Source organism: Sphaeramia orbicularis, chromosome 12 (assembly GCF_902148855.1).
Source record: "Sphaeramia orbicularis chromosome 12, fSphaOr1.1, whole genome shotgun sequence".
NCBI lineage: Eukaryota > Metazoa > Chordata > Actinopteri > Kurtiformes > Apogonidae > Sphaeramia > Sphaeramia orbicularis.
In genome coordinates this window covers 17,172,133-17,197,082 of record NC_043968.1, presented here as the reverse complement: position 1 = coordinate 17,197,082, position 24,950 = coordinate 17,172,133, and the positions used below count along the sequence as shown (strand labels likewise).

The 24,950-nt window shown below is 39.4% G+C and overlaps 1 protein-coding gene across 1 annotated transcript; it reads left to right on the top strand.

The window, feature by feature from the left end:
• Positions 1–12,808: 12,808 nt before the first annotated feature.
• lhx5 (LIM homeobox 5) lies at positions 12,809–24,286 on the top strand. Its single transcript, XM_030150411.1, has 5 exons — positions 12,809–12,981; positions 14,993–15,216; positions 16,010–16,287; positions 18,687–18,849; positions 23,937–24,286. The coding sequence occupies exons 1-5, from the start codon at positions 12,809–12,811 to the stop codon at positions 24,284–24,286; spliced, it is 1,188 nt and encodes a 395-aa protein (XP_030006271.1).
• The last annotated feature ends 664 nt before the right edge of the window (positions 24,287–24,950 follow it).

Genomic DNA, 24,950 nt, shown 5'->3' with positions numbered 1-24,950 from the left:
CCCTGTTTGATTCCTATTTCTAACCCAAACCCAATAGACCTTTCGCTTTACTATGAGCAGTGTTGTTTTCTGACTTGAAAACAAAACAAAGTAAGCATAACAGTACACATTTTCTTAGGATGTCAGTTTTCTGCACTCAGTCTGGTCTGAAAGGTCATGGGCAGGGAAGGGCTAAAACAAGAAGGAAGTAAATTCAACACAGCATGAAATGGAAAACAAACCACGGTCCTCTATGTGTTCCGATATAAACTTTTGTTTTCTGTCATAATCACCCCAACCACATCCTCTCATTTTTGCTTACTTAACTCCATCACCTGGCCCACGTCACTCACCAGCTTACTTCCACCTTCAATTGCAACCCAAGCACCACCAAGCATCAGTATATGATAATAACAGCATGAATCCTGATTTCTGTGTAGAGTACTTTAGATAAATTCTCCATGAAAATCCAATGGGTGATCGTCAGATCCACTCTTAAGTGCGTCTCTTAACACACAGGTGTCCAACCTATGATCCGTGGACCAAAATCAGCCCTCCAAATGGGTCCAATCTGGCCTGTGCGATGACTTTGTTAAGTGCAAAAATTACACTGAGGATATTAACACTCAGTTTTGTTCAGGGGACACATACAGACCAATATGATCTCAAGTACAAATTTTTCTCTATGTTTTTGTGCAAAAAAAGTTAATTTACATGAAAATGCTTACATTTACAAACTATCCTTTTACAAAAAAAAAACGAATAACCTGAACAAAATATGAACAACCTGAAATGTCTTAAGAGATGTAAGTCTAATTTCAATGATATTCTGCCTGTTGCTAAATGTTTTGTGTATTTTTAGATCCACTGTGATCTGTAAGCTGTAGCCTGTTGCACATGTGAAATAGCATATAATAAGCATATGAAAATTGCTGTCATTTTTCTTAAAACATTTCAGGTTGTTCATGTTATGCACATTTTTAAGGAAACTTTGTAGATGTAAACATTTTTATGATGTAATTGGATTTTTACCTCTGCCAGGAGGTATTGTGATCACTTTGCTTTGTGGGTTTGCGTGCATGTTTGTTTGTTTGTGTGTTTGTTTGTGAGTAAGATAACTCAAAAAGTTATGGACGGATTGTCACAAATTTTCAGAAAATGTTGATACTGGCACAAGGAAGAAATGACTAAATTTTGGTGGTGAATGGGGGGGGGGGGGGGGGGGGGGGGCGCAGATCTGTCTTGGCGGAGGTCTGCGCTCTCCAAGTGCTTTTCTTGTTTCTTATTGTTATAATTTTACTGGTCCAGCCCATTTCAGATCACATTGGGCTGAAAGTGGCCCCTGGAATAAAATCAGTTTGATGCCCCTGTCTTAACATCGACAATTAATAGCTGGTAACACAAAACTCAACAAAGCAAGCAGGTGCAAAAGTTACACATTGTTCCTTTAACCGAAGCATGCTGAGATTCTGCAGATCTGTTTTTTTCCCCCACAGGCTCAAATCAGCTGTTTTTAAGGTGAATCAGGATTTTTTAGCGGCAGCATTTCAGATTGACATTTCATACAAAAAGATTTTAATAGTTGCTATGATATGGGTAACTATTTATAACCCAAATAAAAATAATAATAGAAAAAATAAGTTACAAGCCTGGATTATACGGTGCCATTCTGTCCGAACAATGTTCTAAAACCGAAATCCTATCAGAGTTATCTCACTTCAGTGTATTTCATTTCAGGACCTGGTGCAGTCCCCGTGGTGTTGCTTCAATTCATTCACTGTGACAGTCTATTTCAATAATCTACATGCGTATAGCCATAAGGCAGAGATAGGCTCAACCCAAGCATATCTAAAGGTGCAGTGTAATCCTGTAATATGCAGAGTAGTGAGGAAAATTCATTCTCCCCTCACGCCCATCGGGGTCTTAAGCCCCCTGATGCAGCTGATAAGGATCCAGTGTTATCTCCACAACACAGAACAATTTAACACACTCACCCCAGCGCTCCCACACACACACACACACACACACATCCATGCATGTAAAACTAGAAATCAACCCTGTGACCACCTTCAGCCCATACAATCACATTTGCACACAGCTGCTTCACGTCAAAAGGACTATTCAAATGCACACTGACTGACCAGTTCACTCTCATTTTCTCAGTGCCGACCACTCTGATTCGTAGCATTTCTACACGACACACACAAATGAGTTGCTTCCTGTGACTTTCTCCCCCCCTCATTTACCCTCTTACCATAGATTTATCAATGTAAAATACCACAGTGACAGACGCACTGAAAGCTGATGTCACTACAGATGTAAGAGCAGAGGAGAGGTGACCCTGGAGACCAGAAGGCTTATCCAGAGGAGAAGATCAGGGGACGTATGGATGTTGGTTTAGTCTGGCTCTCACTGTTTGTATTGTCTGGTTTGGTTGCTCTTGTTTACTCAAGCTTATATCATTGTTTTTTTGTCTGCTCTAAACTTCTCTGCAGCTCTGAGTCTGTGTGAATCGTTTCGCTTCACCTGTCTTAAGCATTTTAAAGATACTGTACCGCTCAGCTCTCAGCTTGCGCTCTGCTGATGTTTACCTGAATGAAGCTTTTGTGTTTTTGTTTATTCCAGCAGCTTTAAAATTTCAGCGATGATTCTCCCTGCTTGTGCCTAAATCAATATTCCGTCTGTGGTTTGTTTTCTGGATCCAGTGTCGACATTATTTGGCACGTGAGCGAGGATGACTGTTGATCCTTGCTATGGCACATATGGGCCTACAGTGTTAATTCTTAGCACTGTAGATTCTGCGCTGTTTATTGTGTCCGGTGTTGACTCAGGGGAGGCGTTGCTTGTTGATTCGGTTGTGTACATCTGCTGTCAGGGCCCCCAGTGGTGGCCTGCTAAACGGGAAGAGCCTGCCTGGCAGAGCAGGGTTGTTTGTCTGCTTCCAAACATATTGATCTCCTGCAGAAGGGAAAACATTAGCGATAGCGTCTGCACAGGCTGGGCTGGAGGTGGGTAAATAGCTTTGTCAGGTCTGGCGAGCCTTCTCTGCCTTGTAGGAAATGAATAGCAGGTGTATTTGCTGAGTGTTTGCAGGAGGGAATCTCCTACCAGGCTGACAAGGCGGACAGAATGATGGGATGTCACAGCAGATCCTCATCCCTTTTTGGTTGTTAATATGCACTTTAAGAGAAGAGGCTTTGACGGCATTTCCCTACAAGTACATGCATGACTGACTTTTGGGGTTTATCCTTTCTTTTTCTCTTGAATAACATAACCTAACATAAAATACACATAGTTTAATCTTTAAACTGACAATTAAAGCTGCATTTAGTGAAAACTGGGCCTGGACCCCGACTGTTGGAATACTCATTCAGCAGGTGGAACATCTGGTTCTCAGCTTTAATATTCAAACATTCAGTCTTTTTAATTATACAGTGGCGAGCAATAAGGTAATTGTACAAAAGGTCACGCTATCTTTAATGTTAAACAGGAGGTGGTGTGTCCTGATACACACAATACCATCGCTGTTAAAATAGCAGTGTTATCTTCAGCCCAGCAGCATCATGGGACATTAGCATTACTGTGGCTAGGGTAACAGTCTCTTTAACTCTCTCTTTTTAGTGATTCTTTAGCCTTTAAGCACAAAAACTGAAAGTCCATTCAGTTAAAACTTGCAAAACATTGTGCAAAATGTTTGAATGCTATTATAAAGTCATGTTCATATCACATTCAGCTGCAGATGTCTGTGAGGGAGACCATCTCCTTGTTCACATATCAACAAGATATGGACATTATTGAAACTGTTACGCTCATTTTGTCACATTATGTTGTTCTATTTTATCACCTCCACTGCTGACTTTATCATGTTATGTGTTATGTAAATGTATGTTGGATTGTCAAACCCATGACACTAAGAGTGAATTCACTGCAACACTGGTAATATATAAAGATAAATGAGCTGATATCATTCCACTACAGGGTGGAAAAGAAATGCCAAAATATCATTGTTACAGGAGCTGCCATATTGCTTCCGTGATGAGCCATGGATAAGCAGACTAGCATTTGTCATAATCTTAACTGTGATTTTTATTAAATCCCACCCATCTATCTATGAGATTGGTCATCTTCACCCTGTGGTGTCACATGTTTGAGGTTCTTCCTTCTGTAAACAGGGTCTAGGTAAGGTTCAGAGGTCTTTACTCTAAACTTTAAGAAAGACAATATGATGAAAGATAATAGTAAAAATTTTCCTAATGAATAAATCAATCAATCACTGAATCTTTAATTACTTCCTGTGACAGTTTTAACCTATGTCTTTCCAGTGTTAAGAGTAAAAATATCAACTATCAGTGCATGATTGCTAATGACTAACATTGTCTTTGCCCATCACTTACATTTAATCGTCAACACACAAACACACACAGACCGACAGAAAAAGAGAAGGAATCCAGGATATGAATATTTAACAGTAGCCTCTCGCCGCATAGATCCTGCCAGTCATTGTCAAATAGGACTTAATCTTTTCAATTTCTGGGTGCAAATATTCACACTGGCCACTGTTTGTTGCCCAGATTAATGAGGCTCTCTGCCCATAATCCTCTGCTGCTAATTCAAGTGGCCGCCAGTGTGGTTAGCCAGGGGAGGACGGGATGCTGAGAACACATACACAGCCGAGATTATTTCCGCCCCTCCATGTCTCTTGCCCCCTCCCCTCTTTTCCTGCCCTGCCTCGGTACTTTGTGTAGTCTAATTCACCTCTGATATTTCTTGTTTGTACACAACTGACCAATGAAAAAACTTGTAAATTTACAGAGCAGATGAATGTAAAAAGTATAAGTAGGTTATTTCAACTGATTAAAAAAAAAAAAACGTGATGAAAATACATAACTGGCAATGTGTTTGCGATCAGAAAATCATTGCTATCTTGTTTGTTTACATCTTGTAATTATCTTTTTGTTGATGTAACCACTGGTAATTAAGCTGCTTTTTAACCCGGTGAGCCTTAAAGAAGTACACGACAACAAACCCATTTCTGAATAATTTTGACAAACACCTCCAGTAGCGGAAAATGTGCTGAATTCTTTTACAGTATTTTCATGGAAAGGTCATGGCACTGAACATTTCTAGCATACAGATGGAGGCAACAACCTCTGAATAGATGATTGGAGACCTTTTTTGTCAGATATTTGTTTGTGTGGAGTCTTTATTGGTGGATGTAATAAATGTGTTTTTTTCCCATCTTCCTTGTCCTTTTGATCTTGTTTTGCTGAGAAGTGAAACATCACTTTGATTAGAAAGTTCATGTTCACAGCTCCTGGTAGGTAGATTTCTTTGCCACGTATCTGTCCATCTACTTTAATAACTACAAAAGAATATATTATTAGTTACATTAAAAGTCCAAAATCCATACAGTAAATCCACACCACCAGTCACTGATGATGAAAATCATTGGTTTTTAAAATCCAAAGTATTAGTTAAACCATAAACAACATCAGATTACTCTAATGTACACACTGTGCAATGCAACATGCTTATATATATATATATATATATATATATATATATATATATATATATATATATATATATATATATATATGTATATATATATATATATTTTTTTTTAGCATGTGTGGATTAAATACATTTTTTTAAATCTCTGAGTAGAATATCATACTGGATTTCCAAGTTTGCCTCAGTTAAGTGTTACTGTTGTATATTTCTGCAAACCAGACACAACCTGTTTCTGAAGCAAAAAGTTACACTTTTGTCTTGAAACAGTTATAATGCTTTAAAATGTGTTTTTGCCATTTCTATTGACTGGAATGATTCTATAATAACAATTTTGTCTCTCAGAAACAACAGCATTAACAGTTTATTCTTTGCTAGCTGGAGCTTTATAAACTATAGCTCTGATGTCTATGTTCCCAAAGCTTCTATGGCATTTGGTTTCATTGCAGTCTTATCCCATTCTTCAAGAAATATTTAGCTGCTGATTTAATTGTATTTGCTGGTTGTGATTAAAGGTGCAAAATGTAAGATTCACGTGTTTACTTGATCTTTGTGTTGCAGTCTGTGTTGTGTTGGAACACAGTGTTGACATTGGCTGACTCCATTTATAAGCTACTGATAGCACAAGAGGAGCCATGAAGTACTCATGAGAAAGCATCAGTGCTTTTGCAGAGAATTTGACCAAGTACCTCTAAACAGAGATCAGAGTACAGGCTGCTGTCAGAGACATAGGTAAGTGAGATGTTTACTCATGATAATCAAGAATACAAAAGTGTTTATTTCTTCATTTATTTTACACATTGAATATGTGTGTGTGTGTGTATTTGTACTCATCAAATAAATGTAACTCTTCATCCCAACTAAGAGGCAAGTACTTCAACTCCAAGATGAGGCCACTGCAGAGGTATCTTAAAGTTGGAATACCGCTGACGGCTCCATTTGGCTCGAAAAATACACAAAGAATTTTTTTTTAAAGCGTCAGTCCAGTCTTATTCATTTTATTTATACCCTCTTTTAAGAAACCTGAAAATGAAAATGACAGGTCTGTATGACTGTTTGCTTGCCTCCTAATGCAGTTTATCTAATAAAACACACGTTTCCCTGACACTCTGTAGTTGAGGTTAGCATGTTCCACTAACAAGACTGTAAAATATCTTTGTAATTCAGGCCTTAGTGAAGTTTACTGCTTTAAGCTAACACGTACAGTAGCTCATGCCAAACATGGTCACACCCAGCTCCTAAAAGCCTTCATGGTGGCAGACAATCACAAACTCCTGGCTTTCAAATGGCAGTTCAGAAATCAGTGTGTGAGGTGCACTAATTATATACAGTCTATGTTCCCAATACAACACTGTACACAGTGCCACCGTTGCTCACTGTAGTTTATATCAGAGTGTAAACTCCTGTCAGATGCTGATACGGCTTGTGCCAAACCAGATATAGCTGGCTGACCCTCCTGAATCCTAATCTTTCCTTAGGGTGTCTAAGATGGGATCAAAGGTCAACGTAACACATTTCCTCACTCCTCCTACTTTGGAGGTGTAAAAGGTTTTCCCAGTCAAACATTACCATCCCTTTATTTTTTTCCTCTGGTTTCTGTTCTAGAGGAGGGAAGCCTCTCCTCTTCTGGTTGCTAACCAGATCTCTTTAACTAAAAGCACCTTCAATCCATCGCTTGGTCCATTAGTGCTGCCAGATGGGGGAGGTTGGGTCCTGGCGGCTGTGTGCGACCCTACTCTGATTAATAGAGTAGGTGAGGGCAAAGGTGTGATGCACACCCCCATTCATTACCTCATTAGGATGGCCCACTGCAAAAGGTGATCTCCCTCATTATACCTCAATGACAGGGGCTGAACTCAGCACAGTATGAGCCATCCAGTCAGGCTTTTACTCTTTACACTACTCAGGTCCCATCCACCTGTCTTTTTTCCACCATTCCATAAAAAGTCACACCACTTTACCAAGCGGTTGACTGCAGGAGGAAACTCAACCTGATGAATACTTATGTTCCGGGACTTCTGACTCCTGATCACCCAGAGATGAATAGTCCAGTTATGTATTCACATGTTGGCTTACATAGGATACAGCATCAAACATGTACTCAAAGGCCTGCATCCATTTATTTGGATGCAGAATCATGTGAGGTTTAATACTCACGTGGTGGTTGACAAGTGTAGTTGTTGGATTAAGTAATTTTTTTGTGGGTAATTGAGAAGGTTATATTTGTTAGTCAAGACTCCCACCATGCTTGTTTTCCCTGATAATAGCTTCCCATTCTGCACATCCATCTAATAAGAACACATTTATTCACATGAGTGCAGGTTCCTATTGAGCAGAGGCGTTTCACACAAAAGTAATTCCATGCACATCTTTGGAAATAAGTTCCCTGTGGTTTTAAATATAGATGAATTTAAAAAGGAAATGCTGAATGCGTGGGAGGGGGGGATCAGTTTTGTAGTTATAAAACAGGTAACAGGTGCTTGCATTCCAAATCAGATGAAGTGTAGTGTATTGCAAACTCACTGACTTTATTTGGTTCATTTTAAGAGCAGAGCTGACAACATTTTTATTGTTGTTTTTATTTTGTTATTATATATAATTCTTAGTTTCATTAGTGGTATAAATATACACCTGTGCCATAAGGCTTTATTGTTTTACAAAACATATGAAAAATACATCACTTGTTCACACTGTTGCACTTCCTTCTTTAATTATAATTATTATTTGGGTGTATCATCCTGAGAATCAGTTGAAACAGAGATATAGATGTGAAAATGATGAATCCCCAAATTATGTGAGTATGTTCATACAGTCACGGAAAAAAATATTAGACCACCCTTGTTTTCTTCAATTTCTTAGTCATTTTAATGCCTGGTACAACTAAAGGTACATTTGTTTGGACAAATATAATGATAACAAAAATAGCTCATAAGAGTTTAATTTATGTCAAGCCTATCTCTCTGATATCTATCCATTTTCCATGTTTTCTTTATAATAACCAAAATCACTGAAGTTCTTATATCAATAGCTATGGCATTGTACTGCCAAAAACAGTGCCTGTAGGCATTCCATGTTTTCTTTTCTGTCTGTTTTATTCAACATGATACACACAGGAGTTAGTACTTGATTGCATAACCATTGTTTTTGATGACTTTTGATGGTCTAATAATTTTTTTCCTGCAACTGTATATTCATACTTGGGTGCATGTGTCCAGCTGTGTGCTCATATGCATGTAGGCACATACAGGCTTGAGCGTAACTGAGGCCTTGAATATTTCTATATTTGTGAGCACGGTGTTGGCTGCCTCCAGTGAGATAGAGGTGTTGGTGGGCTGAGCAGGAGGAGACAGGAGCAGGGAAAGATAGAGGGGAAAGAGAGAGTCCCTCAGGCGTGTCCGGGCTCTGATGGCTCCCCTGACAACCTCCTCTGTAATGGTCTCCCTCTCTCTCTGAGTGCTGTGAAATTGCAGGCCGGCGCTCTACAGCTGAGGACTCAGAGGAGACAAACGGCCTTTTAATTCAGAGCGCAAAGAGGTGACGGAGAGGGAGGCCCTAAGGGAGGGCTACCAATCAGACATCCATCATACTAACCTCTCTCTTGGGACCAGCCCTGCCAAAGAGGGGCCCTGGAGGTGGTCTTAGGCGTACATGTGTGTGAACGCGCATGTGTGCGTGTCTCTGGGGTTGGGGTGACACCGCATGCATGGAATGGCGGCTGCAGGGAAAGGAGGAGGAGGAGGGGGAGGAAAAGGAGGAGGGGGAGGAACTGGTCTGCTCAGGTGTCCAGGCTGTCACGGTGGAGGGCAGACGGGTGTGGAGTTTTAAAAGTGGGGGATGGATTTTGGGCATAGGGAATTTTATTATCTCCATAAGTTTCTATAAGCTTTTCTGGGTGTGCTTTTTTTTTCATCTCTGCATTATCTTTAATTTCAAGATCTAATATCGCACTGAAACCATTTCAAAGTTTCCTTACAGCCACATCATAGGAAAGGTTTTTTCCTCCTGTTTTCACAAATATTTTCTGGTTTTCAATATGTGGAAACATTAACCTTTACTTCATTCATCCAGCTTGTTCAAATGAAGTAGGAGTTTGTGCTGAAAAGACACTGAAGGTTCAGGGTTTGTGGACATTGCCTGCAGTGTTTAAATTGTAGTATTAGCTTTCTGTGCATTACATAATTAGAAAAAAAAAAAAAAAACATTTGAGAGAAAGGGGAGAGAGATGCACAGCTGCACAGATATTTCATGAAGGCCTTTTTGTGAAGAAAGGGGAGTGATGCTCAACCCACTTCACATGTTGGTCCTTGAAAAAGATGTATTGTGATGGTCTGCACACATGATGCATAAACAGTTGTGGTACACTAAAAAAAACCTCTTATCCTGCAAAAAATATATTTTAAGCAGTTTACAAAACAATTAACATTGCCATTCTGTATTTTTTAAGAGTTCCTTTTTGCAGTTTTTACAAATTTAAAGCCGTTTTGATCCACATTTTACAAATTGAATAAGAACAATGCATTCTTCAGTGCTACATAAATGCTTCTCTGAAATACTACAGTGTAAGGTTTTGGAAAGAGGTGAATGAGAAAGGATTTCACTACTGAGCTTAAATGTGTTGAATCCCAAATTGAATTACAAGGTATATGCAGGTAACTGAGCTTTGCTCAATATTTTTCTTAAATTCCTTGAATTTTTAATATGCTATCAGATATTTTTCAGTTTGTGTGTTGACTGAATAATCTAGGGGTTATAAGAAGTCATGTCGCTGTTTGGCTTTTAGTCAAGTTAGAAACTTTGTAAAGACATTAAATTGGTATCTCTGAGGATATTCTAATATAACAATTTGTATAACTTAACAAGTATCTCTGGTTTATTCCTGTAAAGCTAAATTTTTATTGACGTGTATATTAAGTCAACATCATCATGTTTCAAAAAGAGACCTCTGCTAGTCTTATGAAAATCTAAAATGACCTATAACCAGGTCACACTTGTGAGCATGATTAATAAACCACAGATGTACATAAATCTTTAGGCTCTGGAATATATCATAAAGAAAACCAATATGAAGATAAAAAGACCTTGAAGAAAAATGCAGAAAAGTGAAAACAGATTCCGTTCCTACAGGACTGATCACTGACATTAGGTCATGGTGTATCAATGCTTAAGGTGTCAGAATTCATTTAATATTTACACTGTGTCTACAGAACTGAGTATAAACCGTGTGATCATGAGTCTCATTGAAAATACAAAAGCCTGTAGCTGTCCTTGGTTCCTCCTGCCTCCAGTACCTTGGACAGCTCCCTTATTTTCCTCCACAGGTGAGGGTCTTTGGGTAGATTTGCTGTGTGCAGGAGAGCAGGGCAAAAAAGCAAAAGCAAACAGCGCTTTTTATTCCTTTGTACAATGAGATGTGGCTACATTTAAACAAGAGGTGATTGGACACAATCACATGCTCTTTTTCCCACCACAGGCTTTTTATCTGCACCTCTTTGATCAGCCCCTCCTTACCATCTTTTTTGTTTCTCCCTTGTTTGACAGGCAAAGGATGCAGTGTTAGGAGTTGGCATAAATGAGGTTAAAAAAAAAATACCCTAGTCACTATCTGAGGTTAACGTTTCCAGTGTAAAATGTTAATTACCCTTATTCTTTTTTTTTTTTTGTAATTACACAGGCAAAACCATGTGCATTTGTGGACATTTTAGCCTATTTTGATGGAAACACATTTTTGATATACCGTAATTATACACAGGCCCATATAGAGTGAAAACCTATATGCTGCTATATTTCCCCCTTTTTGTGATGTTCCTTTTTCCGCTACCTTTGAGGGGAAAAAATCATAGTGACACCTGAGAGATTGTCACCAAAGAATGTGCCTGCACTGCAGCTATAAAACATGGATGGATGGATGGATGGATGGATGGATGGATGGATGGATGGATGGATGGATGGATGGATGGATGGATGGATAGATAGATAGATAGATAGATAGATAGATAGATAGATAGATAGATAGATAGATAGATAGATAGATAGATAGATAGATAGATAGATAGATAGTATTTGTATTTTTCCTTCATTTTGGTAAACTAACATCCCTGTTGTCTACGTGCCCACTAAATGTTGTCTTGAATGGCACATAATCGAATTAAATGAGTCAAAATTCACACTTAATATCATTCAAATGACCCATTAACATGGCGAAATAATGCTTAAACATGTCTCCCCCCTCCGCTAACATGAATTAGCGTAGTGCGTGTTTGCTTAACAGCAACTAACAAAATGAGGCTGTTGGTAAATATTGAAATTCCCTTCGATTGGTGGCCACTCTGTTAAAGCACCGGGTGACCAGGCTTTCCCTATTGATGAGCTGCGGCTAATCCATCGCATTTCCCTGTAAATAGCTTTCTGCATGAGAAAAGACCCCCCCCCCTCACCCACACGGCCACAATGTAATGCAGGGGCATTTTGTCACAAGGCCATTAAATAGTTGTGTAGCATTTGCTACTCCCACTGCATCTGTGCATCGTGGTGCTGCAGGTATTTCCTAACCTTCACATTTTTATGGACACTGAAGTCCTTCAGATTGTTGTTGAGGTGCTCTTGGATTTCATCCTGCAGTTTAATTATCCCTGTGAAATCAGAGACGCCTCCATGACCCACCATGAAACCATCCATGTTGGTCTGTAGAAGCGTTACCAGAAACACCCTGCATCCACGGCCCTGGTATTTTTGGGCAGCGTGTGATTCGGGTCCGCTCGGAGGCTATGAACGTGTAACCATAACAACTGTGCTCTGATTGGCTCTCCTGGCACGGGAATTAACGAGGGCGTCATCCAATCTGAGCGCAGGGTGCGCGTCGCTCTTGCAAAACCTCGTGATAACCCCGGCACAGTGATGTGAAAGTGGCGACGCGAGATGAGCCTTAAGGAAATGAGTGGACTCAAAACACGACTTAAACGAAGAATGAGGGTTTAGAAAGAAACGGTTTGAGTGATGTTGTTTTAACAGTGTGCTAGTGAGAGAACATGTGCGCTTTGTCAGTTCGGCTGTCCAGCAGCTGGTGCGGCTGAAACCTCTGCCTCTCCTCTGGATTGTGGATTGTGACAAGTGCCAGGACATCAGCCTCACAGGACCCGGACTACAACAACACCCCGGATTGACACTGTTCCGCCTTCGAACGGGAGGTTCGTCCAGTTTTCAGCCTGACAGCCCACGTCCCGGAGCCAAGACGTTGTTCCGCGTAGACCCGGGTTGTTCCAGTCCGAGAAGCGCAGTCCGTGCGGGAAGGTCGGCACTCGGCATCCTGCAGGCCGGAAACATGATGGTCCACTGTGCCGGGTGCGAGCGGCCCATCCTGGACCGGTTCCTCCTCAACGTGCTGGACAGAGCCTGGCACGCCAAGTGCGTCCAGTGCTGTGAGTGCAACTGCAACCTCACTGAAAAGTGCTTCTCCAGGGACGGAAAGCTCTATTGCAAAATGGACTTTTTCAGGTAACAGAGTGAGCAATGCAAGCTTGAGTTCTTCAAATTCCAGCTGACATTAAATGTATCATCGTACCACAGCCAATATCTAGAGACTTATACATAGTTAAAAAAAAATAAATAAATAAAATAGAGAGAAAAAACGACAGTGAGTAAAAAAAAAGAAGAAAAGTTCGATTAGACATATAATTTGTTCAGATGTCAAAATTTAAAAGCGAGACTGATGTTAAAAATAGAAGAGATAAATATTTCCACATTTAATAAAAGCGCATAAGTATACTGTAGGAATAATTATTTTTAAAATGAAAAATCAGTCTCTATGAGACACTGATCAGGTCTTGGACTTCCTGACCCTTAAGTGGGCCTTTCCTGTAAAAGACCGGCCATCTAAAATTTTATTTAATAATTTTATTTCTTGTGCGTATCCGTATCCAGGGTATTCTGCCCGTTGTGCTTTTATCTATTTGTCAGAGCCACACAACACTTTTCAAACACCCATTATGCCATTAACCGCTTCACAATTCCTAAAAAGTGTTTCAGGTAATTGAGAGATAAGTGAAGCCCTTGTTTGTCTCGTCACACTCTCTTAGCATCATTTTCATTTGTATGTGTCAGTTATTTTCCCCCAAATTGTCTAATGACATGTAACACACATAAGCCTTTGTTGGGACGGGCTATTATTGGCCTCGGTCGGCCTTGGCCGTCATATTACCCACGTCCCATCAAGCGGTGGATTTAAATGGCCAGCCATTAGCCAGGCGAAACAGTAATCACCCTAATGTGTCCATTTGTTGTGTAAGTAGAGTTGTGCCCTTACACTGGGGGAGGTTTGGCCATGCATGTGAAAAGGGGATGGTGAAGCGATACCATTGCAAATGGAGAGACAAGACTACATTAGTGTAAAAACAATGCTCCACAAAGGGAGTGCTTGCTTTCACCCAAAGGCTTAAGCAGCCCCCGAAAGGCCGAGACAAATTCCAAGTGGAGCAGGCCCGGTGTGAGCCTCCAGCACATTGTAAAACTCTTCATATTAATAACAGCCTCGATGCAGGCGACACAAACCCGCAGATACTGTAAAGAGCAGACAAAGGGCTTCTTTCACATGTTTGGAATATGAAATGCAAACGCACCTCCTCTGTGGTGCCCAGCTCATACTCACACTGACTCAGATTTGTCAAATCAGAGCAGAAATTTGGATGAATTTATTTGAGGCTATTTGTGTATCAAATTGATGAGTCTTCCCACCCAGTATTTAAGAGGGTGAATATGGATTAAGAGAAGATTTTCACGCTAAGATGCTCCTACTCTGCTTAATCCCATAATATATCCTTGGCTACAATGTGTTGATTGTCACTAATACGTTTTGCGTGGGGTTATTGTCAGAGCACCTCCATCAAAATTATGAGGATGTGTGTGTGGGTTTTTTTTCTTTTCTTTTCTTTTTTTTTTTATACGTGTGGTATGGGCTTTTTCTGTTTCATGGTCGCCGATGCAAATAATTAGTCAATTCTAAAATATGCTTATGTTTGTTTTTGTGGTTATTGTATATTAATCGTTTATAGTACATTTAATATTTTAACTAAATACAACTAGCATATACAGGCTATATTTTATTATTATTATTATTATTATTATTATTATTATTATTATTATTATTATTATTACAGATTTAAAAGCTTTTTTCGTAGCTTTTGTATATTTTTACAGTTACATTTTCAGTATTATAATAATATTATTAATGCATCATAGCCAAATATTAATCGCTCCAAAAGTATTATGGCGTTAGTTACTTTTATTATTGTATACATGCTCATAAGTGTCAACAGTGGATAATTTTAATGCATCGACAAACAGTGATACTAACAGTAATATTTTTTATCCTGGACATATAATGGGTGTACATTTGATTATAATGCCTCATTTTCACCAGGCCTTGAACTCTGCTGCTGCTGTTGGCCTAAACAATGTGCAACTGAGACAGAAATTTAAGAGAAATATTTTTTTTTTCCTTTCTGCTTAGGCGGTTTGGCACAAAATGCGCGGGTTGTCTGCAGGGAATCTCACCAAGCGACTTGGTCCGCAAAGCCCGCAGCAAGGTGTTTCATCTGAACTGCTTCACCTGCATGGTGTGTAACAAGCAGCTGTCCACGGGAGAGGAACTCTATGTGATAGACGAAAATAAGTTTGTGTGCAAAGAAGATTATTTGAGCTCTGGGGCCATTAAGGAAGTCAACTTGAACTCAGGTAAACAACACAGTAATAAATGGCTCTGCAGCTTTCACGTCAATATTTACAATGATGCGTGTGATTTTTGCTTTTTTTCCTATTATATCTTAAAAAAAAAAAAAAAAAAAAAACTCCCTTTTGTCTATATAGATATTGCATGTTGTGTGAATCCACATTTGGAGGCTGATATTAACTAGGATGTGTTTAATTACCTTAAAGGGACAAAGGCAGGGGTGAAGGCTTATACTGTCCTATGAGGGCGACTATGATTTGTTTTTCACATTTGCCGTAATCCGTGGAGAGCATTTCACAACAGCTTTGTCAGATGAATGGTTTCAATATTTGCCTCCACAGGACAATTGTTTTCTGTAGCTTCACGCCAGGGTCCGTGGGGATGAGGACGCAGGCTGTCCGTGTGTGCTGCTCCTCTCCTCCTGTCTATTCAGCTTTATAGAAAGAAAACCCGCAAGGACAGTCCCTCACCCCACGCTCTCTCTGTTATTTACAGGCTATTTTAGTGGTTCTTGTGACCCTGTGCTTTGCAGTTTTAATAATAATTTAGCTGGATATTTTTGTCGGGAAAAAAAAATGTAAATTGTTTTGGTCACTTTCTGCAAAGAAAATACACAAAACAAAGCTTTTTTTTTTTTTTTTTTTTTTTAACAAAATGCTGCAGGAATAATAGTGACGCACAGTTAATATGCAGATTTTTTTCTAGTGCAGGCTTGCATCTCCTTTTCTAATTAATGCAGACCCCCTGACATTTGGGATCGTGACCTTCCTCTGTTTGTTTTGCTCTCCTGCTCCCCAGTGTCGTCGTGTACAGATAGGAGTTTATCGCCGGATCTGCAGGACCCAATACAGGACGACATAAAAGAAACGGACAATTCAACGTCCTCTGATAAGGAAACGAACAATATTGAGAACGAGGAGCAGAACTCTGGAACCAAAAGGCGGGGGCCCCGGACCACCATCAAGGCCAAGCAGCTGGAAACGTTAAAGGCCGCGTTTGTGGCGACGCCGAAACCGACTCGACACATCCGAGAACAGCTGGCCCAGGAAACGGGACTAAACATGCGAGTCATCCAGGTAAGACCAGATGTGCGTTGTCGGTGCGTAAACCGGGTCCACGGTGCTCGGAAAAGGCTGCGAGGGACGATCCACCGAGACAAGGACAAATGGGAGAGAAACGACACATTATAAATCAGTGAAATTACTTTTTAATTCTACTGAAAAGCACCGACGTTTAATTGAAGGCCTCATTATCTATTAGAGAAATGTCCAAACATGATGTGGTCTATATCAGCAGGATCCACAGTCACACAGTGCACGGCGCGTGCTGCGTGAAAAATGTTTGGTTAAATTAACAGATGCCTATGAATAAAAATAATTGTATGTAAGAAATAAATAAAAGAATAATTTAATATTAAAACAAAATACTGTAGATTTGATTAACATGAAACTGAAATGTAAATTTATGCCTAACAAATGAAATCATGCTTGTAATTATTGCAGGAATGTAGTGTTTAATTTAAATTATATTATTTTTCTTATTATATTTTATTGTCAGTGTGGATACTCTCTTAAACATATTTTCTAACTCACAGGTGTTCAAAATAATCCTATTTAATATATTGTCTGATATTAAAATGTATCCATCATATTGGTGCATAGATTATTTAAGGACTAACCCAAATATGTGCACATAGCAATTTACTTTAAGAATAAAACATATTGCACAGCCATTGATTTGGTAATAGGTTGGTTTTGTTTGTGCCAAAAGCAAGAGGAAGCCCTGACACAAACACAAAACAAGTGCACGGTGTTGTGGACCTCTGCTGTTCTTTCATTCACTCTTCTTCAAACACATATACAGATACACACACACGATTGGTGTCTGGGTGCAGACTGTGTCAGGATGATTAGCACCATCTCTGCCAACTGTGATGTGGCTTTTTGTGCACTCACTGTAATTATCGCTGATTTCACAGATTTACATACCACCCTCCCCTTTCCCACCTCTCTGCTCTTACTCACTTACAGCCAGTTCCCACTGCTTATTACAGCAGACCAGGGCCTCACATATGATGGTGTGTGTATGTGTGAACTGCATCAACAGAGCTCATCAATCTGCCAGCCAATCAGTCAATCAATCAATAAAGCAAATCAAGCATTCAGAGAGTCATGCAGTCCATCCTTCCATCTGTGATCTCCACCCCTGTATATGTGTGTGTGTGTGTGTGTGTGTTTTGCTATGATGCTCTGAGCCAAAATGGAGGTTCTGTTTCGTCATCTTCCTCCTCGTTCACTGTGTGTTAAATACCACTGCTCTCAACGCGGGGAGCCCTGTGAGCCACGCTGCTTCTCCAGCATGTGTATGTAATCCCTAAGCAACGCTCTCTCGAGGGGAGCGAGAGCATTTCCATAAAAATGTACCCTACAGTTAGACGATTGTTCTCAATAAGCAGGTGTCGCCTTTGCTGCTGGAGTACAGAGAGCAGTGCCTAAGTGGTTTTAGGTGTTTTTTTTATGTGTGTGTGTGTGTGTTTTTGTTAATCTGCAGCACAGTGGGATTCTGCCTCTGGTGTAGCCTAGCTGGTGTGAACATACATCATTATGCAGCAGTGATGCAAAGGCGAAACAAGATGTGTTATGTGCTTATATTGCAAAGACATTCTTCCATATGGTGTGTAGTTTTGCAGTTTTGAAATCCATCTTTGTTCCTCTGCAGAAACAGTTTATTTAATGTCTGTGATAAGCTCTTTTGTAGCCTGATTTATAGCTTCTATTTGAACTCTTAACACGTGTAGTTGTGGTGCATTTAAATTACTTACCTATTAATCCTATTTTGTAACAGGAAAATGTATTAATGACTGAAAAATAAAGCAGGTTTTTTTGAGTCGAAGCGTCATATTTTTACTTGGTCTCAGATAAGATGCTTCGTTTTAAAGCCTGCTTCTTAACTTTTCTCTCATTTTTTGCCACACACTGTTACTTTTGATGTATTTACATAAACTGAACCCTTTCCAACTGAGAGATTTACAGAAACAAATGCCTCTGGTGTTGCCATTAATTATGGGCCAATATTGATTTTATCATACCTAATGTTCCTTTTGGAAAGTCTTAAATATGCTAATCTTGCTGGAACAAACAGTATTTTGTATTTTGTTCAACACACCCTAAACTAAATCTAACATGATCATTGTTAGAGCTACAATCAGTTTTAGCTAATACATGTTAATTTGTTTTCCTTTCTCTCATTTCTGCTTCACACGTTTCATGTGTAGGATGCAACAGTCATGTTGTTATTTTGATTAGTGTCAAAATCTAACAACAACATATTTTCTTAACAAGACAAGAAATGAGTTTGTGAGGAATGGAAAGGTGACATGCAAACTGAAAAGAAAAGAGTGATAGAAAAGGTAGAAAAAGAAATGAAAGATCACAACAGCTGATAACTGTGTGTAAATGTCTTTGGTTATTTGCAGGTTTGGTTTCAGAACAGAAGATCCAAAGAGCGACGAATGAAGCAGCTGAGTGCTTTAGGGGCCCGACGGCATGCCTTCTTCAGGGGCCCGAGGAGGATGAGGCCGCTGGGTGGCAGGATAGAAGATGACATTTTGGGACCTGGAGCCTATGGTTATTACGGAGGTAAAACACAAAGTACTATCTTATGATAATGGAAAACTATTTTTTCAGTTCATGTATCTTTTAAATGCACTTTATCATTATGAGTCTGGGTTCACAAAATCTATGAGAAAAAAAATCCCCCTTGGTTTCAGTTTTAGCGTAAAAGGTGACTTTGGGTGACTAAAATGAAAACCTCAGCAGCACCAAAAGGGAGCTGGACTAGTGTCCGCCTGTTACCAGGCTCCAAGGAGATAACATAAAGATTGTTGTACATCCATTGTACAGTACAGATGTAACCTCAATGCTTGTTTGACACTAGCAGCATATTGTTTTCTTTAAACCATTGTATTTCATGATCAGTAATTATTTAGCCACTAGCCTTGGGCTGTATTCAGTCAGAATGTAGCCTAAGTTTCTAGGAGTTATACCCCTAGCTCTAAAATGAATATTCTTAAGTAACCAAATGAAACAAAACACTACTCTGATTTACCTCAGTGTATTAGGTAAAAAGTATAATGTGTAAGCACAAATCACTTTTAACAGGGTTAATTCCAAACAAGAACAAACACACTAACATAAAAAAGTTAGTCAATGCTTAAAGCTAGTAACCTTCTTCAGCATCACTCGCATACTTTCGTCAAAAGACAAAAGTTTCTTAAAGAAGTTAATGGCATTGACATGTTTGTATTTTGACACTCCTAACAAATATCAAGAACAGGTAAATAAATGCCTTTTATGGGATTTTAATGATGTGCCTTTTGCCAACAGAGAGGTATTTACTCTGGTATCTTTAATTATATTTACATTATTATTAGACAAAAACTCAGTTCTTGAGCATCACTTTCTATCTGAGAAGTTGCCAATTTCGTTCATACACAACAAAGCTGCCACAGCTCTAGGTTTAAAGAAACTTTTTTTCAAGGTAAAGATTTGTCACTGTAAATTACCTTGAAAAAACAAACTTTTGATTAGTTTCTTGAAGTTTTATAGAAATAATAGAATGGTGAAATAATAATAGCTGTCTTTCCATGTGAGCTTGTCACATGGAAAGACAGATGCTTATTAACAATGTAATGACATACAGCTTCGTATTGAAATATATTTTTTATCCTACATCTATGTCTGTCTGCATTCCTGCAATCTGCAGATGATCAGTGCCTCCTTATTAGTCGTAGATTTAGTCATGAGACAGCTAAAATGGTGTGAAAATACATTGAAATGGCTGTTGATTGGCTGTTTGTTACAGGTTTTGCAAATTAAAAATAGTTTGCATAGTCAAGTTGAATTTGTAAATCAAAACCTGGCATCAAAGACTGATTTGACATCTGTTTTTTGACAATATTTGTAGTTATGAAAAGAGCGAAGGTTTTTTCTTTTCAACACTGGCAATAAAAGGTAACTGATATGTTTTTTTTTCAATACGTGAAAATGAATTGCTGTTAATATGATAGTAAGCCTTTTTCACACTGTAGTTTTTCCTTTATAATCACGTGTGACAGAATACAGTTTGATCTCCTGTTAGTCTAGAGGCAGCCTCAAATCAATATCCTTTCGAAAAAGATTGTCATAACACTTGGAAAAAATATATCACAATTGTGAGGTGTTTACAGAAACTCCATTGGTAGCCTGGTTGTTGAAAAAAAAAATTTTTCAAGACAATACCAGGTAGGCAGCAGATAACAACACTAGCACTAACACTGCGACAGCTCTCCATTGAACTGAAGGAATAAACCAGATGCACCTGTCATGTATATTAGCAGTTTGTTTTGATGGACAGTTTGAGAGCTGCTGTTTCTATACAGCTCCTGCACATTTACCTGAAGGGCCTGGGCATTGAGGATGCAATCAACTGGAGCCGTCAAGGCTAACACACAGGGAGTGGGAGGGGAAAACAGAGGACAAAACCTTCATCTCTCATGCTTTCTTCACACGCTGCTTTTCACACCCTTTTGTGCCGCAGTAGCACAGGCCAGTCTGCTCGCCTTTATCTGAGCTCGCCGCTTCCTTATGTTCCTCTGCTCCTGCTCAGAAACTGGAATGCCTGTGTGTGGTGGTGTGGATGCGTGAGCGTAATTATGGTTTGCAGAGCCAACGCCTTCCCTCAACCCCCACCACTGCACCTACCGCTCACACAACCGCACACACATATATAAACACAAAACACACAACATGAGCTTGTTGCTTATTCTCAAGGTCAGCCAAACTGGCAGGGGCTTGTTTGTGACATCAAATAATTAGCTTGTTTGTGAAACTCATGTCAGCTGATGGTGGTTCACTTGATCCAGGATCAACCAGCCACAGTGCCACATAGTGACGCATACCCAAATAAAAAGCAGCGTTAGATTATTAGGCTTTGATATCCAACCGATTAGTTGCTGATTCTGCATATTTAGACAGAAATAGGAGTGAGAGTAACATATGGTATGATTCGAGAAATACTCGCGCAACAGCTGGGCTACTAGGTTGAAAAGTCTGCCATTGATCTCAATTCAAGGTGGCGTTGAAACAGAATGGATTTAATGTAACAGATCTTAGGCTATAAATTTAGAAGGAGAATGTGGAAATGGTGAGAAGAAGGCAGGTAAAGGTTTGCAGTTCTTAATGGGGCCAAGCGCTATGCAGAGCAGCTGCCTTTATGTGGAGTAAATGAAGGCTTTGTAAGTGTTTTTATGTTTTGGCAGCTTTATTTGTAACTCACGAATCACAGAACACAGGTTTAGTGAAAGTGTGTCGTTAGAAATTGGGTTTTCTCTATTTTTTGCCACCTCAGCATTGTTACAGATGTTTAGTTTCATCCCCTTGCTGTAAGACTGTGGCTGTATTATAAGAATTTGAGCGCATAGAGATCTTAAGCACTCAGGGACCTTGTTTTTAATTTTACCTTGTACACATATTTTATTACCTTTTTATGAATCTTTATATGTTGTATATGTTTCTTCTTTCTGTGGTATAGTTAGCCTTTTGTAGATTTCAATATATTTTTGTAGTTTTGTATAATGTCAGTATTTTTCAGTATATGTTTTCAGGATAATTTTGTGTGATGCTTTTTGCACACAGTCTTTCGTTTGGACTTTAAGTATCTGCTGCTAAACAGAAACAGAGCTACTAAACTGATTTTCATTGTTCCTTTAAGTGTGATGTTAAAGGTTTATTCTATTCTATTCTATTCTATTCTATTCTATTCTATTCTATTCTATTCTGTTCTGTTCTGTTCTGTTCTGTTCTGTTCTGTTCTGTTCTAGTCTGGTGCATTCTCATTTTCATTCACATTTTCATCTATGCATTCATTCCAATCTAAATGATTCTAGTCTAGTCTAGTCTCAGTACCAAATCAAATAATAATATAATTGAAACTATGTGGCACCAAAAACACTAAATACACCACACACTGTGTCTACAAAGCTGCAGTGACAGATTTTAAGATGTTTGACAATAAAATCGGTCAAAGTGGTGTTAATTCAGGTCTCTGTTTGTATATATAGTGCGTAGTAATAGAAACGTGCCTGTTCTCCTAAATTATACAAAGTTTTCATCCAGTTTTAACCCTTTTCAGCCATGCATACTGGTTTTATTTAACCAGATTTTAATATCAGCCTCTGATTTGTGCTTGTGTCCACTATGATAGAGGTAAATTAAATGTCATCCGTCCCAATTACAGTGATATAAATGGATAAAAAAAATCAGACACAAGTATCTGAGTAAATAAAACCAAAACTATATGCAAGTCTACATCGCACCTTGTATTTTGGGTGAAATGTTCCTTTAATTTAAAATGCGTATGTTTCATCTGCTGAATAACAACTTTACCATGGGACCATTTCAAAAGATGTCCAATATTTTCTGGGATTGAAATTGTGTCAGCTTCTCTCAGGAGTAAAAACAATGTAACTTATTGTCACAAGTGAAGTAGGAAATGTTGTAGAATCTTAGTTTGTTTCATAGATTTTTTTATGAAAAACAACAAACTGGGAATGGATTGTGTCATTAACATGCCAGTTTTCTCTGCAGTGCACTGAGGTGAATTCTGATAAATGCCAAAAAAGTATAGACTTCAGAGGCTACTGTCATGAATCAGACTTTCACTTGGGATACAGCTGAGCAAGAAAGTTTTAAGGATTTGACAGGCTTTGTCATATACAGTTGTAAACTTCCTTTATTTTATAGACTGAAATGACCCATTTACACCTACATGTTTTTGCATTATCCATCCATCCATCCATCCATCCATCCATCCATCCATCCATCCATCCATCCATCCATCCATCTTACACTCTCCCCAGCCACCTCCTCTAATTCCTCCTCTAGTTCTTATATGTTTTTGCATTATTTTACTGAATATTGTAAGTAAGTAAGTAAATTTTATTTATAAAGCACTTTTCACAGACAGAGTCACAAAGTGCTTTATCAATCAATCAAAATCAAATCAAATTTACAGAAACAATATTGCAAATCTTTATGAGGAGAACATAATCAGGATTCTATACAAAGCTTTTTAGGTTTGTGATGCAAAACTTTGTGAGATGCATAAAATAGAGACATGTGAAAATGAAAATGAAAACAAGACCTGAAATGTACCTCAAAAGCAAAATGTTACAGATGGAAAATGAATGCATGTGTCTAGAGGAGTTAAAATTGTGGAGTGGCTGCTGGAAAAGATACAGAGTGGAGTGTGTAGTTCAGGAAATAGTAAGAGCCCAGAGAGCCAGAGGAGAGGGTTGGGGCTGGAAGCTGCACCAGACATGACAGAGATTCAGGCAACAAGGCTGCTGAGCACAGGACCTGGCTGGGCTGCAGGGAGGATGGAATCTCATTTTGGAGTTTCTCATCCAAGTCCAGAAGTTTCAGCAGGGGAATCCATCGAGGTGCACGCATGGCTGCGGGCTGAATGAGTGAGGGAGATGAATGCACTGTGCAAAAGGCGGGAGAACTGAGGTGGAGAGGTGTGGAGTTGTTTATACACTCAAATGAGGCTGTTGGAGACTGGATGGTTGGAAATTGGACATGATCAATTTCACCACTTAGGTAGAGGTGGAGCTGTGTAAAACTGCTGTGGGGTTTTTTATGTATATTTCTAGTCTAACCTCACCTATTCCTCTGCCCCTCCACAGAATACCAAGGAGACTACTACGGACCAGGAACTAACTACGACTTCTTCCCACACGGTCCCCCCTCCTCACAGGCTCAGTCTCCGGCTGAGTCGCCCTACATCTTAGGCTCTGGGCCTGGAGCCATGGAGGGCTCAGGCCCCCACCCCGCAGATGACCAAAGGTTCACGGACATGATCTCCCACGCAGAAACCCCCAGTCCGGAGCCGGGCTTACCTAGCTCCCTCCAAGCTGTCCCAGGTGAAGCATATGGAGGTGGACCCAGCCCTCCTTTCTCCCTGGCCAGTAACTCCAGCTACAGTGCTCCCATGTCCCACCAAGGCCAGGAGATGGGAGAAACCACGGCTTGGTAAAGGACCATTCTTGGGCTGAATGCAGGCCCAGCTAATTCAGGAGATGAACTGAGAAAACCCCACCTTGTGGAGTGAGAAGTACTGCTGAGATTTCTATGGAGGACTTTTTAAAATCACACGCTGATTTTCACAATTGATGAACTGCGACTTTGAAATGGAGTCACATTAACGGAGGCAGAGAATGGGATTGCTTCCAGTAAAAGTGATGTTTGGTGCCCAGTGGACACTCCAAAGCGCATCCCCTCCTGGATTACCGGACTTGAAATGTAACAAAATCTGTTGCGATTACATCCAGCAAAAATGCTTCTCGCCTTCCCCTTGATGTTAACGAAGGTATCTTCTAATGCTCTAGTAACACATTAGAGAGAAATGCCAAAGGGGACATTTTTTTTCTTAATTTCTCACTGCATTTTTTTTTTTTTAAAAACATTGCTTCAAAGCAATATTTTTATTCTGTTGCTCTATATCTGTCTTTATGGCTAAGGTACCACTCTATCCTCAATATTATAAAGACAAAGGACTAGGTTTTAATACATGCTTTAATGTTCATATACAAATCCATGAGGCAATCAGAACGGGGTGTGTTTAGTCAGAACATTTTAACATTTGCTCCTCTGTTTTATGCCGATTTAAAGGCTGCTGCTTTATAGAAACAGGACACAAA

Excerpts from the sequence above, each read along its gene's own strand:
- lhx5 (XM_030150411.1), top strand. The coding sequence starts at position 12,809 with ATGATGGTCCACTGTGCCGGGTGCGAGCGGCCCATCCTGGACCGGTTC. Across the intron at positions 12,982-14,992 it reads TGCAAAATGGACTTTTTCAG|GCGGTTTGGCACAAAATGCG; the intron begins GTAACAGAGTGA and ends CTTTCTGCTTAG. Across the intron at positions 16,288-18,686 it reads TAAACATGCGAGTCATCCAG|GTTTGGTTTCAGAACAGAAG; the intron begins GTAAGACCAGAT and ends GGTTATTTGCAG.